Source organism: Callorhinchus milii, unplaced genomic scaffold (genome assembly GCF_018977255.1).
Source record: "Callorhinchus milii isolate IMCB2004 unplaced genomic scaffold, IMCB_Cmil_1.0 Scaffold3, whole genome shotgun sequence".
NCBI classification, from domain to species: Eukaryota; Metazoa; Chordata; class Chondrichthyes; order Chimaeriformes; family Callorhinchidae; genus Callorhinchus; species Callorhinchus milii.
In genome coordinates this window covers 59,014,063-59,030,884 of record NW_024704744.1, presented here as the reverse complement: position 1 = coordinate 59,030,884, position 16,822 = coordinate 59,014,063, and the positions used below count along the sequence as shown (strand labels likewise).

The 16,822-nt window shown below is 44.2% G+C and overlaps 1 protein-coding gene across 3 annotated transcripts in view; it reads right to left on the bottom strand.

Annotated features, from left to right (window-relative positions):
• The window catches only part of slc35f3b (solute carrier family 35 member F3b), a 70,681-nt gene that overhangs the window by 17,658 nt on the left and 36,201 nt on the right, over nt 1–16,822 (bottom strand). The window contains exon 1 of one of the 3 annotated variants that reach the window (XM_042333406.1): nt 10,831–11,133. The exons of the other annotated variants lie outside the window; for them this stretch is intronic. Within the exon in view, the coding sequence (XP_042189340.1) occupies nt 10,831–10,909 (79 nt within the window). The 5' untranslated portion in view covers nt 10,910–11,133. Of the gene's footprint in view, nt 1–10,830; nt 11,134–16,822 lie in introns of those variants that run through there. 3 annotated transcript variants of the gene reach the window in all.

Here is a 16,822-nt window from a genome sequence, read left to right as displayed (position 1 = left end):
CCAGCTTTATGCCATCGACAGATTTAGAAACACAATATTCCCTTCTGTTGCTATATCCAGGGATAAGCAATGGTAAAGGCCGAATATGACTGGGTACTCCATCTTCGATTCACCCTTAGAGGGCATCAGTTTGAAATGGATGAAATAACCTTAGCATACATATTCAGGGATTACTGCCTAACTCCACTAGGCCAATATACTGTGAAAAATTTCAGAGAGATTATTTTCTGTGCTCACAAATGACAATGCGGCCCATGGATATCCTTCAGCTCTACATTTTAGCAGCTATGTTTTTCTGGGTTACTGAATTCTAAAGATAAATTACTGACTTTAATACCTTATAAAAAATGCAGTGTAGAAGAGAGAAAGTTGGAAGATTAGATTGCAGACTGAAAAAGGGATTACGACATAATTTAAAGATTTTAAAAAATAGTGAGTTTCAAAATACTGAAATTTCAGCCAGGATTCACAAGGTGGGAGGTAGAATTAGATTTCACATAAAACATTGTGTAAGAATTCTCCTTTCCCCTCCAAAATAAGAGTTGCTGTTCACAAATTGACTACCTCGGTTTGTCCACAAAACACAGTTACTGCACCTTACAGTATACCGTGCGAAGCGCTTTTGGGAATCCTCCTGACGTGAAAGGCGCTATACCGAATATAAGGATTCTTCTTAATAATAAGAGAAAATTATGTTCTAGTGAAATCCTATCCGCCCCCTGCCGTTGTCCTTTGTCACTAAAAACATGGTACTACCCGCTCAGTAACCATCAAACTATTTTCCCCTACCATTAAAATATACAAAATAGCAACCAATGGAATAAACTGAGAATGAAAGTAAAACAAAAGAAAGCTCAGAAAATATATATTTGTTATAACAACAAACTGGTAGGAACTTTTAGTCTGCCATTCGTGCAGTGACGGGACATGGCCTTTCCCTCCCTGGCCTCGCCCAACTTTACCACTGCTAACTCCTGCCCCAGCTCCCTCCGCTTCATGTCCCCTTCCCAATCAGCCCCACCATTGGTGGCCGAGCTTTCAGCCAATCTGCTCCTGCTCTGTGGAACTCCACTTCATCTTCTCCCTCCCCACTTTTAAAGCCCACTTTAAGACCTTTCTTTCAACTGTATTTTTGGTAACCTTTCCCCCCTCCTTCTTCAGTTTTAGCCATCCTCAGCTAGGGCTTTTGGTTGGCTATACATAGTGCTTTGCGATGTTGTCTTGATATGAAAGGAGTTACATCAATGTTACATTGTTTTTGTTGTTCTTGTTGTGCACTGCATTGAAAAATTAGGCTTATGGCCAGTGAAGTTTTATCAAGAGCAGTCACAAACTGAGTGAGCAAGAAGTCACTGTAAACACTGCTGTGCATTTACATAGTGTAGGACACTAGGAGCAATGCAATCAAACCATACCATATTAAATTGGAGCAATGCAATCAAGATATACTGCATTGGAACAATGCAATTAAACCATATTGTATTGAAACTATGCAACCAAACCACAATACAAGGGGCTGTGTAACTAAACCACACATTAGTGTAATTCAACTAATCTGATTTGATGTCCTCCTTCCAGAATATTCACACCACTACCCCCCAACCCCCCACCCCCCCCATTACACCATCAAGCTGTTTTTTTAAACAGCAGCTATTCTTCCAAGCCCATCAAGGAACCTGCACTAATATTTTAGTAAGCAGAGTGTGTTCTTCCAGGGAGAATGTGCATTCCATTCCAGACGCAGGAAAATTGCCATTTGTAGGTGACATCCATGGAACTCCTTTAAAATTATAGATACTTGCACTAGGTCCCTTCTGAGATGTCTCTTTTCAGGACTGAAGAGCCCTTCTTATCTAATCATCACTCTAACTTTTTTCTACTAACAGTGGGCATCATCCTCATTGCTCTCCTCTGCACTGATCTTAGGACCTGGGCAGCTATCTCTTGTTGTGGCAACCATGAAAATAATCAGTGTTTTAAATAACAGTTTATGCTCACATGAGTACTGTGCACTTAGAATATCTGTGAGATTCCTTTTATTATCAATGGGAGTTTTTCAGATAAACATGCTGAATCTCCTGGTGTTGCAGTATAGAAGCATGGCATCATATCAATATCCCTGTTCATCCACCCACACGTATTCACATTTACTCATCATCAAAGTACATAAAGTACCAAAGTCTCTGCAACCAAGGATGTGAGGGTGGTTTTATTGTCTATCTCTGGCTTCTGCCAGTCTCAACCTGTTATTTCTCACCCACTCTTTTTATTGGACTCTTTTCTTTCTCTCTCCCCCACCCTTCTGTTCGGTTGTTTTGATCTTTCTTGTTGGTGACTTACAACCAAATTCCCTTCCTTCCCACGCTCTGCCACACTGTGCTGTTCTCACAGTGTGATTTGTCCATCTGTCTCACATTCGTGCCTTTCTCTGTTTGAGTCACTTTACCAACTTTAACCCTTGCCTCTCAGTCTATTTTAAACCAAATTCATTCTGTCCTTTGGTAAACAAAAAACATTTCTTCTTTCTAAAGCAAGACTGTATAACTGACTGTATAACTAGCAGATTACATTCTTTGTTGAGTTTATATCAGCTTCTGCAAATAATAAACCCGTCACCCAAACTGTGCATGTGGGATTCCTTTGCCAGGTTCTTATTATTATGTGGCAGCCTGGCTCAGTTGGTAGCACTCTTGCCTTGATCAGAAAGTTATGGGCTCAGCCCCACATTGGCATTTTGAATATCTAAGAACTCACACCAATGCATTGGTGGGGATGTGCTGCATTGTTGGAGGTGCGGTCCTTTGGATGAGAAGTTTAACCAAGGTCCAATTTGCATGTTCGGGTGGCCGTTAAAGATCCCATGGCACGATTCAAAAAGAAGGGAATTTCTCCTATGTCGTGACCAACAATTTCCCAATAAAATTGGTCATTCATTTGATGGCTGCTTTTTGGGACATTGCTGTGTACAACATTTGGTGGTTCCATTTACCCATAAAACAATCACTAATTGGAAGAACTAAAAGCTCATTAATTTTTTTTATCATAGGTATTTCCTATTTATTACTGTTTAAAAACTCTATGTCTGTCAGATAGCTGATGAAGTAACTCTGAGGCTTGGGGAGACAGCTGCTGGGAGGCATTACCTGAGTCTGCGTTTGGGAACATGTTTGTACATCCAACGCCTGGAATCCACCTTGATTGGTTTGAGAGGTAAGCAGCTGCTGCTTAAACTCTGCACCTCCAACTGGTGGAACCATTGCTTAATGGGAAAGGCGGGTTTGCAGTACCCCAGGCACTACTGATGACAGCATAGCCAGTCTGGCTCATTGGCACCAACTTAGAAGGGCAGAACAGTCACTGGGTCAGGGAATTCTCTCCTTCGGCTCCTGTTCACCCTGCAAGCCAAAGCCTAACAGGTAGGGTGGTCCTACCTGGACAGTCAGTGCAAAAGCTTGCAAACAGAGCTATCGATGGCAAGCTATGTGGTTTTAGCTGGTTAGATTCCAGCAGTTACCCAACACACACTCTGGAGTCCCCAAGCCTTGGCTCTTGCCAACCTGCACCTAATACATTCTGGAATTAGGTAAGCAGGATGTATCCCTCCTGGGAGAGAGTGTGTATTCCATTCCAACAATTTATCTCTAGGATTTTTTTGTGCAGGAGGGATGCATGGAATTCTCAGCTTGGTTTGGGTACTTTTAAGCATGGTGATGGGTTACCTCATTTGTCAGGCAAGTTACCTTACTCCACACACACGGCTCTGTTTACCAAGCAGTAAGTAGTAATCCAGTTGTTAGTCGATTGGCGGATTGGTTTCTGGGGGTGATAATCCCTTCAAATAATAATAATGTGGTCACTCGATCCACGACCGTGTGTGGGACATTGCTGTGTGCAATTGGCTGCTGTGTTTCGCCCACAAATACACAGTCATTACAATTTACAGTATGTATTGTGAAGTGCTTTGAGACGTCTCAATGATGTGATAAGGTGCTATATCAAATGCAAGGATTATTATTATTATTAACTCAGGTGGTGTACAATTTCATCACCAGTCTTCATTTCATACAGCCCACCCCCACTTACATCTAAGTGATCTGCTTTCTATAATCACAGGCCAGCATCCACAACTACACTTAATGAAAGCTACAACTGGAAGCATGTGGAGAGCCTGTCACAAGGCAATAGTTCACCATTTTACGATGTACAGTGGACGCTGGAAACTCAGAGGAGATGCACTTCAAGGCAGTGATCGGTTTGCAGGGTACAGATGTAACGATAAAGCTCTTCCATCTCAACAATGAGATGGAGTTACTGCCTCTAATTCTCTGCACCCATTGAGTACTTTACATATAACTTGCAGTTTGACTAACCTGCTGCTTCTTATATTGGAGGCAATGGCTCTCAACAGGTTTCGCACTCTTGGGGCATGAATGCTAGATTGTGCACCAGCCCCTCTGGCTACCATCAGCTAACTTTGTACACACGTTTAATTAAATTAAAGTGGAGTCCTGTAGCTCAGTGGTTAGAGCACTCGCTTTGCAAGCAAGAAACCTGGGTTTGATTCCCGGCAGGGTGAAATGTTTGCCAAGTTTCCTTACTGCACATGCCTCTGGTTACCTAACAGTATGTAAGAACCCGCTTGTTAGTCAATTGGCGGATCGCTTTTTCAGGGGTAATAATTTCTTCAAAAAAAATTTGGTCACTTCAATCCACGACTGTTTGTGGGACACTGCTGTATGCAAATTGCTGCTGTGCTTTGCCCATAAAATATACAGTCAATTCACTTTACAGTATATTTTGTGAAGCGCTTTGAGATGTCTTGAAGATGTGATAAACCGCTATATCAAATGCAAGGATTATTATTAAATGTTTTCATAGGCTCAACTTCAACAACACATTCTAACAAGGCATAGTGTAAAAATAATTTATGTGCCCTCTCTCTTCTAAATAAAAAGGTTCAAGGTTGAAAACTATTGAATGTTGGTTCTGTCACTTGCACAAGGGAGTGATGCTCTGTTCATTGATCAGGTTATGCATCTTGACAGCTGAATACTCTGAGACGTTATCCTGTGTGAAGGGTGCTATGTAAATGTAAGCTATTGCTGTTTCTCACAAAATCACAAGATTGGTTTGGATGAAGAAGGCCCTTCGGTCATCTGATCTCATCCCTACAGAACCCCCACCCTTCTGTGCCCCCATCACTGCATCAAACTGTTTTTTTTGAAATCAGTCTAATATCCTGGCCTCAACCACTTTTCCTGGCAACCTGTTCCAGTTGTTGATTACCCTCTGAGTAAAGAAAAACGTCCTGGTGTCTGTCCTGAATTTGTCCTTTACAACTCTGAACCTATATGGAACCTTGTGGAGTCCTATAGCTCAGTTGTTAAAGCACTCGCCTCGCAAGCGGGAAACCTGGGTTTGAATCCTGGCAGGGCAAAATGCTGGGAAAGTTTCCTTACTCCACACGCCTCTGTTTACCTAGCAGTAAGTAGGAACCCAGTTGTTAGTCGATTGGCAGATCGCTTTTTCGGGGGTAATAATTCCTTAAAAAAATAATAAACTTCAATCCACAACTGTCTGTGGGACACTGCTGTGCGCAATTGGCTGCTGCGTTTCGCCCACAAAATATACAGTCAATTCACTTTACAGTATATTCGGTGAAGCACTTTGAGACGTCATTGAAGATGTGATAAGGTGCTATATCAAATGCAAAGATTATTATTATATCCTTTTGTTCTTCTGACTTGCTGCATCTAAATTTGCTTTTTCAATCCTATCCAAATTTTATAACCCTGAGTCATCTTCTCTCAAAACTGAAGAGCCCCAGCTTGTCTAACTCATTCCTCTAACACTGGGAATCAATCCCGTTCCTCTTCTCTACACTGCCTCTAAGGCTGGGCAGCCCCCTTATGTTACACTGACCAGAACTGTCTGCAGTATTCAAGGTGCAGTCTGAATATGTCTGATCTAATCACAACTGATTTGGCAATATATCCCAGCAAACTGTTTGCCTTGTGTATTGCTGCCTCAGACTGTTTAAATATAGTGAGCTACAAGTCAACAAACTCTCCAAGATCTCTTTCAGGTTCCCTCTTGGCAAGTTCTATCCCTTCCATGGAATACTTGTGTTTCCTATTCTTGCATCTTATTTCTAATACCTTGGATTTCTAAGCTGGACTGTGAATTTATGGACTGTGGTGGTGGGGATACACTGGAATTGTCGTTCTAAGGTTTGCAAATTTAATGAGAGAACTAACTATGGGATTCAATTGTTTGTACAAGTATTGATTCAATGAAACAGCTAATTGTTTGTTTTCATCAGCCAGGCGTCTGACACATAAAGAAACCCATCAATATGCTTAAGATAATCACTGTCACTATGCTTAATATTATCCAAGCCAGCTTACTGAGAGCTCCACACATGGATGGAAATTTTAATTAAAAAACATTGTACCATGGTTGCAAACTAAATTACCTAGCTGCGGTCACTTAAGGAATGAGGATATTTCCTTTCAGCTCTGCAGTGCACTTTGTAAATTACATTGTCATTCCCAACTTCAGGGTGTTTTATGATTTCCATTTTACAGGCTGACGCATGGATGATTCCACAATAAGTGACTTGGGAGATCCCGATGTCCTTTTCTGTTAAGCAGGGCAACTTCACTCAGGAGAACAACCTAGCCGTGCTTCTCCATATAAATGATGTTGTTTAAATGTGAAAAACATCAGTACGTGACAGGTTTACAAATGGGCCAGCTAAGGTAGCCTAACTATATCCCAGGAGAAAAGGGGACCATGATAAAACTGGAGTCTATCATACACCAGTCACTAACAAACATTTTCATTACAGGTTCATAATGGAAAAGCCATCATGAAATGGAAGCTTTCTGGAGGCCAAAAAGAACTCAAAAAATCCTATTCTCCACCACCCCCACTTCATCCATGCGTCCCCTCAAGCCCCCTCAATCATTACATCAACACCAAGTGTGAAAACTCATGGAGTTCCTTACTTCTAAAATCGAAAACATCCACCTGGCAGCTTTGTCCTCCTGCCCCGTGTCCCCTCTACCACCCAACCCCCCTCATTCCATCTCCTTCACCCACCCCACAGCTCCCTCTCAGCTCCTACCATGGCCCCCCCCATCCTACATTCCTTTGACCCCATCTCCCCTTCCTTCCTCTCATCCTCCATCACCCTGATGAAACCAACCACCTGCTGCCTTGACCCCCCTCCCCACTCAGCTGCTGATCATTAAGCTCCCCTTCCTATGCCCACTGCTGGCAGACACCATTAATCAGTCCCTCTCCTCAGGATCAGTCCCACTCCCCCTCAAAACCACCGTCACCTGCTCCTTAAAAAATCTACAGAGACAGCACTCGTGAAAGTCACAAACAATGTCCACACTATCTGTGAGCAGGGCTCCCTCTGCCTCCTCGTCCTCCTGGACCTCTCTGCCGCGTTCGATACGGTCAACCACGCTATCCTCCTCCAACACCTCTCCTCCAACTCAGTGGTATCGCACTCGCTTGGTTCAAGTCCTACCTTACAGACCACCAACACTACATTTCTGCAAATGGGTTTTCTTCTCATCCCCCCACCCAGTTACCTACAGGGTACCCCAAGGCGCCATCCTTGGCCCCCTTCTCTTCCTCATCTATATGCTCCCTCTCAGTGATATCATCTGCAGACATGGGGTTAACTTCCACATGTATGTGGATGACACTCAACTCTACTTCTCCTCCTCCAGCTGCGACCCCCAGTTCTCTGATGTTCTGTCAGCTTGTCTGACAGACTTCAAGGCCTGGATGAGTGCAAATTTCTTGCAGTTAAACGTCAACAAGCCGGAAGCCATACTCTTTGGCTCCCATCAACATCTTCTGTCCTGGGGTTCAGACCTCCTCAACTTACCTGATCTGTCTTTAAAAACTCTCTGAACCCATGCACAATTTAGGCATCAGGTTCAATCCCCAGCTATCCTTCCTCCCCCACATCCGGTCCCTGGCCAGGACTGCTTTCCTTCACTCTCCATCACATTGCCCGTCTCCAACAATACCTCACTCCACAAGCTGCCGAAACCCTTGTCCATGCCTTCGTCATCTCTCGGCTGGACTACACAAATGCCCTCCTCGTCGGTCTCCCCTCCTCCACTATTCACAAAATTCAACTCATCCAAAAACTCTGCTGCCCGCATTCTCACCCGCACTAAACTCCACACCCTGATTACTCCAGTCCTTGCCAAACTCCACTGGCTCCCTGTCACAGAGCAGATCAACTTCAAGATCCACACTCTAGTGTTTAAATCCCTTCACACCTTGACTCCCCCCTATCTCTCCAACCTCCTCTCTCCTCACAGCACTACCTGCTATCACTGCTCTACTGGCTCCAGCCTCCTCCTTGGCTCTCAAATCCTCCGCTGCACCATCGGCGGCCATGCCTTCAGCCACTATGCCCCGAAGCTATGGAACTCCCTCCCTCAATCTCTTCTTCTTGTCCCCTCTTTCCCCATTTTCAGGTTGTGCCTGAAGACTTTCCTGTTCGACCATGTCTATGGTCACCTTTCCCCTCCCCCAGGCTCAGCATCGGGATCCACCATTGTTAAATGCTCTGGGACGCCGCCGGGCGTGGAGGGCACTATATAAATATAAGTTGTTGTTGAAATGACTGTTGTTTTTAATACTCTACAGACTCCACCGTGATTGTAACAACAAGGTCCCAATTTGTGGGGTGGGTTAAACAAGCCCACGTGCAAACTTTTTGGTTGCATTACCAGGTTGTAAAACAAGCCCAGCTTCCAAATCAGGATTGAATTGAAGAATGGTAAATGCATGTGCAAAGAAGGAGTTAATGTGTGTTCTGTGAAGCGCTTTGGGACGTCCTCCCGACGTGAAAAGCGCTATATCAAATGCAAGGATTATTATTATTATTATTATTATTAATGTTGCCCTCAATTGCTTCATGTAATTACATCAACAAGTCGCAATTTATATAGCGCTCTTCATTCAGGATAGCACATTGGAGCACTAAAACTAACAAAGTAATAATATAATAACATAACATGTAGGAGCAGGAGTAGGCCATTCGGCTTCTTCGAGCCTGCCCTGCCATTCAATCATGGCTGATCTTCTAATCTAATTCCAGCTAATAACCTGACCCTGCCTTATCCCCATATCCCTTAATCCCTTTTGCAATAAAAAATCTATCTATCTCAGTCTTGAATATGTTCAAGGACTGAGCGTCAACAGTCCTTTGGGGTAGTGAGTTCCATACATTCACCACCCTTTGAGTGAATAATAATCCTTACATTTTTTATAGCGCCTTATCATGTCATTGAGATGTCTCAAAGATCTCCACAGAATACACTGTGAAGTGTCGCTGTATTTACTTGGTGGGCGAACGCGGCAGCCAATTTTGCACACTCTCCACAAACAGCCATGAAAAGTAAAGAGCAACTAACAAACCAGCAGAGTAATTAATCCGCACCCATTAGCAATTTCACAGGACAACACACCTGCGTGGGAACAAAAATTCTGCACCAGATCGCTGAAAATACAACCACTACACTCGACCGCAATTACCTGTGAAGTTGTTTGCAATGAATGTGTTGACATGATAAGGCGCTGTATCAAGTGATGGGATTGTTATTTTAAAACACCAACTCTCGGACCTCAGACAAAATGCTCAGGGTAGGTATGGTCATGGGTGTCACAACGCCCATCTTTGCAAATCAGGTGCTAAACCTTCTGAGCTTTGCTGTGCCAACCCTTGACAGCCTGGCACCCCCACCGCAGTGTGTTCAGAGCCAAACCCATCCCAGAGGAAAATCCCAGTGAATGATTGACAAGCAAAACAACAGATCAATCGAACCAAACCCGCAGCATGTGTCTGTCCCACTTTGGCTTCCGATTCACAAGAAGTTATATATAGATATGTATATATATACATATATTATTGTTATTATTAAGTGCAGCAAAAACGTCGTTTCGGGCTATGAAAAGCAACTGAGAGTATTGCTGGGTGCAGGCAAGCGGGGGGCGTTAGATTGAAATGAAGTGATGCAGTGCTGGGATGCAGTGCTCGCCTGAGCTCCACTGACCCGAAAACAACATCCTGACTGAATAATACAATAAGTTTTACAGCGCTGGCGGATTGCAACAAGACTTCACTCTCCAGCTGACAGCCGCAGCCCAGCGCCCTGCAGACAGATAAGGGACTTTGTGTGTGTGTGTGTGGGGGGGGGGGGGGGGGGGGGGGGGGGTTGGTCTCTCTCGCTCACACTGGTGCAGATTTTAAACTCCTTCCCATTCATCACCCCCATCCCCATCCCCACCCACCCACCCCCACCATCCCCACACCCTGCAAACAAAAAAATCTACTTGCAAAGGCATTCCCTCCCCCCCCCACACACACACATTCTCAGACGTCAGGTTATTTAATTCAAACAAAAACGTTCCTCCTCCAAAGTTATTACTGTTCCCGATCGCAGTATTTGGGGCTGTTTTACTGTTATACCGATTGAAAGGCAAGAAAATCCATAATATTAAACACAGCTCGAATCGCTCGCCAGGCAAGACACAACACCAGCACAGGGACACCCCCCCATCCCCCCACACACACACCCCCCAAGCCCTATCTGACCAAAGATAAACCTAAAAAATACAAGGCTCCATCACTTCGATGATGAGTGGGACTTCAATGCACAGAGGCGGCTGACATCTGCTTTAAATACAGCTGATCCCCCCCCCACCCCAACCCCCAGCAAACAGAGGGGTCACACTGTGTCCACAACACACACACACACACACACACCTCAAGCTCTGCTCTCTACAAACCTTCCACTTTGGTGAGAGTGAGGACCGGGCTGTTACAGGCTGTGAGCGGGGCCACCCTGGCAGAGTGCTTCTTCATCATGTTCCCAGCTCACATCAGCATCCAGGCGGGATCCCTGCATCCCAGAGGCCGGGGGAGGATGGAGGAGGAGAGGGATGGATAAGATGCAGGGCATCCGTATCGCTAACCCCTGCTCACCTATTGCTAACCACCACCAGCTCCTGATCTCCCTGAGATGCGCGTCCCACAGTCAGACTCGATGTTGTGTGCACAGCCTGAGTCAGGGTTGCAGATCTGTACCCCCCCCCCTCCCTCCCTCCACCCCACACACACACTATTTGCTGTAATCAGGAGGGTCACATGTTGATCGCTCGCTTCTTCTTTTTACATAATGAAACGCTTTCCACTTCCATCTCCCACCAGCCAGCCAGCCAGCCAGCCAGCAGCCAGCCAGCCAGCCAGCCAGCCAGCCAGCCAGCCAGCCAGCCAGCAGCCAGCCAGCCAGCCAGCAGCCAGCCAGCCAGCCAGCAGCCAGCCAGCCAGCCAGCCAGCCAGCAGCCAGCCAGCCAGCCAGCAGCCAGCCAGCAGCCAGCCAGCCAGCCAGCCAGCAGCCAGCCAGCCAGCAGCCAGCCAGCCAGCCAGCAGCCAGCCAGCCAGCCAGCCAGCAGCCAGTTAGCCAGCCAGCCAGCAGCCAGTTAGCCAGCCAGCAGCCAGCCAGCCAGCCAGGTGGAATGATCACTCGTCTCCCAGTGCAGTTTCCCTCTGCTTTTCACCCTTCTCTGCTCTGATCATTTCCTGCTGCTAAACTGATTCCCTCAACACTGGCATCCTCAGCACTAGCCTGAAGCTGATTTGAAGCTGGCAGGGTAAGAGGGCTGCTGTTCTAACACCCACCCCATCCCACTCCCAGAACCTGACTAATGTGCAAACTCTGGACCATTCAGCCTTTTGAGACGTCCTCCCGACGTGAAAGATGCGGGTACAAACGCAAATTTACATTGCAATGTAATGATGGATCCTGAGTACAGAAATGAAAGATTTAAGGATGTTAACGTGGAAGTGATGTTTGTGGAGGATTTTGAAAGCATAGGAATAAATGGTTTGGGAAGAGCGTTTCCATGGGGTCAGGACATAGTAGGTGAAGGCTGGGCAATCTATGGGGAAGTGAAAGGAATTGGATGGAGTGGGGGTGGGGGGGGAATGTGTGTGTGGGGTGGGGAGAATAAATCAGCAAATTTGGAACAGTGGAGAATGCAGCTGAAATGTTGGGCTAAAGAGGATTGCATGTATAAAGTGGGGGACACCATGGCGAGATTTGTAAAACAGGACTTGATCCTCTGAGGGACTGGGAGGCAATGGTCATGCAGAGCCCCGACTGTTGATCTACCTACAAATATCCACAACTGTTTATGGGACGCTGCTGTGAGCAATTAGCTGCCACTTTTCGCCCATAAAATACGCAGTGAATCCATTTTACAATATATTCTGTGAAGCGCTTTGAGATGTCTCAATGACGTGATAAGCCACTATATCAAATGCAAAAATTCTTATTATTATAAATACACAGTGTCTGCACTTGACAGAAATCACCTGTGATGTTATTCTTTGATGACATTTCCTTTGAGATGTTTTAACATAACAGAGCGCTTTATTCTCACCGCGGAGTCAAAAGGTTGTGGATACAAGCTCACCTTGGGCTGTTGAATTCATAGTCCAGGCTTCAAAGCAGTGGTGGGCAGCATTGCATGGTTGGAGGTTGTCTGCCTGTTCTGGTAGATATTGAAGATCTCATGCACTCTACGAAAAGTGAAGGGTGTTTCTCCCTGTGTCCTGGTCAACAATCCCCCAATATAATCGATTCATTTTACACCTGTTTGTGCGACCCTGCTGTGTGCAAATTGATTTCTGCATTCACCGCAAAATACACATTCACTACACTTTACAGCATATGCTTTGATATGTCCTCACGACATGAAAGACCCCATTTCAAATGTAAGTACTGCATCAATTGGAAATATTATTAACATATGAGAGAGCATTATTGATTATCACCAAAATAAAAAGGGAGAAGATTTACTTTTACACAGAAAATTGTTAACATGGTACAGGATGCCCCCTTTATAAGGCAGTAATTTTTGGGGGAGGGACCATAAAATTCCAGCCCAACTTATAACAGGGCCCGATCAAGAGTGGCCATGGGTCAGTGCCACCGGGCTGTTAACCAACCGATCACATCACAGGTGATGTAATTGCACCAGTGCGCAGAATGTCGCCGACTGCTACAACATTGTACTTCTGTCTCATCAGGGTTTGAAGCACGATAAGGGATGTTGGACTTTCAGGGAACAAAATGCAAATGCATTATAAGTGAGCCCATGTTATAGAGAGGCATGTTACATACAGTGGTTCTGTATGTGGGTCATTCTTGTGAGGTAGAGTAGAAGTAATGCAGTATTGTTGCGCTCCAAGATGCTATCCTATGTGAAGGATGCCATATAAATGCAAGTTGTTGTTGTAATAATGTAATACTGTTATTTCTTGCTGTCTAGCAACACATTTTCTATTCATTGGCAATGATACATGAGGCATCATTTGTGTGCATGAGACTTTTACTGGAATCAGGCCCGCACTGAACGAACATGTCCTGAGAATCTATAGTAATTAATGAGCACCTTTGTCCACACTAGATGCTCAATATATTACTCTCCCATTCTTATCCTACCCCTCAGGTGGAATTAAAAAAAAAAAATTATGTTACTTGCAAGGGGAAGGGATGCTCTCCTGGTGTCAGGGCTAAAATTTCTCCAGGTAATTTGTGGGAACATACCATTCGCAATGTGCCTCCTGCGACTGCCTACAAAAACAATGACTACATTTGACAGTAGTTTCCTGTGAAGTGCTTTGAGATGTTCTGAACTGTTAAGAATGCTACAAAAATGCAAGTTCTTTCATGTATACTGCAACGAGAGGAAGAAAGATAACATACGCTTTTTCTATTGGTCAAGCAGTGCAGCATTAGCTTTACTTTAATAAAGACTTACGGGCAAGGTACCATGGTGATGCTGTTTACTTGTGTGTCTGTAGCAGGGGGCAAGGCAGAATTCCTTGCTGCTGAACTCAAATGGCCACCATTCTCCACAGGATAATAAATGAAAAAAATAATATTTGCATATGATATCGTGCCTTATTGTATGGAAACGTCTCAAAGTGCTTCACAGAGTTTTCCACAAAGTCTAATTATAACTGTATTTGTAAGCAAATATGGCAGCCAATGTTATGCATAGCATGTCCCAGTGCCAGACGTGAAGTGAATGACCAATTTTTATCTGAGGGATTGTTAGCCAGGACCCGGTGAGAAACTCTCTTCTCTTTTTGAATAGTGCCATCTTTAATAGTGAATAGCGAATCTTTAACATCTGATCAAATGGATGGGAACTCGGGTCTAATGATGGCACCTCCATAAAGAGAGCTGATCGGTTTGTTGAATCAGGATCAAATCAGACTAGCTGCTCACTTCCTACAGTTGAACTATGAGGATGGACGGTCTATGCTTAAACATGTAGAATGGTCACTGTGTAAAGTATTGGAAGACTCACTAACACATGCTCCATACTCTCGTGAGATGGAGGAAAACATCGTAAAAACCTGTGCTGAAACTCCTTATTGCTTATATTATTCCTTTCAAATATCATGGCTCTTTGATTGTTGGGATTCAGTGAAACTCATCCTCCTAGTGCTGTCAATAGTGACTTCTAGCACACACAAAATCACAAGATTTGTTTGGATCAAGAAGACCCTTTGGCCCATTTGATCTCAACCTTCCAAAACATTCACCCTACCATCCTCCCATGATACCCATCAAACTGTTTTTAAATGAATCCAGTGTCTTGGCCTCAACCAACAACTTGACCCCCTAGCAACTTGTTTCAGTCGTTATTTACCCTCTGGTAAATTTCTGATCTTGAAACTGCTCTTTGCAACTCAAAAACTGTATTATTTTGTTCTGCTGTCATGGTGCATTCGAAACATTTCAATAATGGAATGGGGAAAATCTGAAATTCAACACTAAAATGCCATAAATACTCAACAATTTGGGTAGCAGCTGAAACAGAAAGGTGGGTTAATGTTTCAGGCTTGATCCTTCAAAAGAACGATTCACTGCTTCGCATTCATCAGAGAATTGCGTGATGTAAAGGCAATAATAATAATAATCCTTGTATTTGATATAGTGCTTTTCACGTCTTCTCGATGTCTCAAAGCGCTTCACAGAATAGACTGTAAAGTGAATTGACCGTATATTTGTGGGCGAAACGCGGCAGCCAATTGTGCACAGCAGTATCCCACAAACAGTCGTGGATTGAAAATGAACAATTTATTATTGTTTTGTTTTGGAGGGATTATTATTAGGCGTGTGGAGTAAGGAAACTTGCCCAAGGTTTTGCCCTGCCTGGAATTAAACCCAGGTGTCTCGCTTGCAAGGCGAGTGCTCTAACCACTGAGCTACAGGACTCCAATGTGAGAGATTGAGACAAGAGACATACTTTAGCAATACACTGCTCTGTGTACAGTGGCTGGACTTGGCTTTATGCCATCCACTTCCCAATTTCAGAGGTAGCTGCCCAATGAAGGTGAGGTGACTCCCTTCAGATAAAGAATAAGAAAGTGGGGACCACAGCTCCCTCCATCACACAATTCCTAATCCGGATCCTATCTGTCCTTTTCTCATCTTAATCCATATCCTGGAGACCACCCTGCTGATCTGAATGTTAGTTGAAAACTTGAGGTGAACCAATATTCCTGGTACTGGATGAGACATACTTCAGGAAGATCAAATGGCTTCTCACCCTGAGCTCTTGCCACTTTTCTACCAACAATCAACAGACAGTGACAGAGACCCCAGGGTAGTTTTGACACTGGTCTCCTGGCAGGAGAATGGTGGGTGATTTAGGAGGAAGCGGGGAAATCATGTTAAAACTATTAACTTGCAGCTTCATCCTGTTTTTTCAAAATAACTAAAATAAGAACTCTATTAATCTTAGAGGCTTGTGGCTCACCCCAGGGATTCAGTCATCTGGGAAGAATCACCAGCTTTATAATTCACTGATTTATAACCCTAGCTTTAATGTATGTAGCACAGACATGACACACCCAAAACTCTGGGAAGTCCTTTATAATAATAATAATAATCCTTGCATTTGATATAGCGCTTTTCACGTCTTCTAGACGTCTCAAAGACCTTCACAGAATATGCTGTAAAGTGAATTGACTGTATGTTTGTGGGTGAAACTCAGCAGCCAATTGCACACAGCAGTGTCCCACAAACAGTCATGGATTGAAAATGACCAATTTATTATTGTTTTTTGTTTTGGAGGGATTATTATTAGGCGTTCCAGGAGTAAGGAAACTTGCCGAAGGTTTCGCCCTCTGCCTGGAATTGAACCCAGGTGTCACGCTTGCAAGGCGAGTGCTCTAACCACTGAGCTATAGGACTCCACATATTTTGATGTGATAATTAACTGTATCAAATGAAATGATTATTATTAAGACACCAGAAGTTGTCAAGAGTCAATTCACATTCAATAGCCTGGCTCAGTTGATAGCACTCTTGCCTTTGGGCTAAGTAGATGTGGATTCAAGCCATATCCTTCTAATTCAAGTTCAAGTTGGAACTTTGAACTCATACAGTCTAGGCTGACACTCCAATGCAGTGCTGGGAGCGCTGTATTGTTGGAGTTGCTGTCCTTTGGATAAAACGTTGAACAAAAGAAAGTCTGCCTATTCAGGTGGACTTTAAAGATCCCATGCTGCTATACGAAAAGAGAGGGGAGTTTCTCCCATGTCTTAGCTAAAAATCCCCTGAATAAAATTGGTCACTCACTTTGTGGCTATTTGTGGGACATTGATGTGTGCAAATTGATTGCCATATTTACCTACAGAATACACTGTCACTACACTTTACAGAAAAATCCCTAGAAGAACTTCAAGACGTCCTCC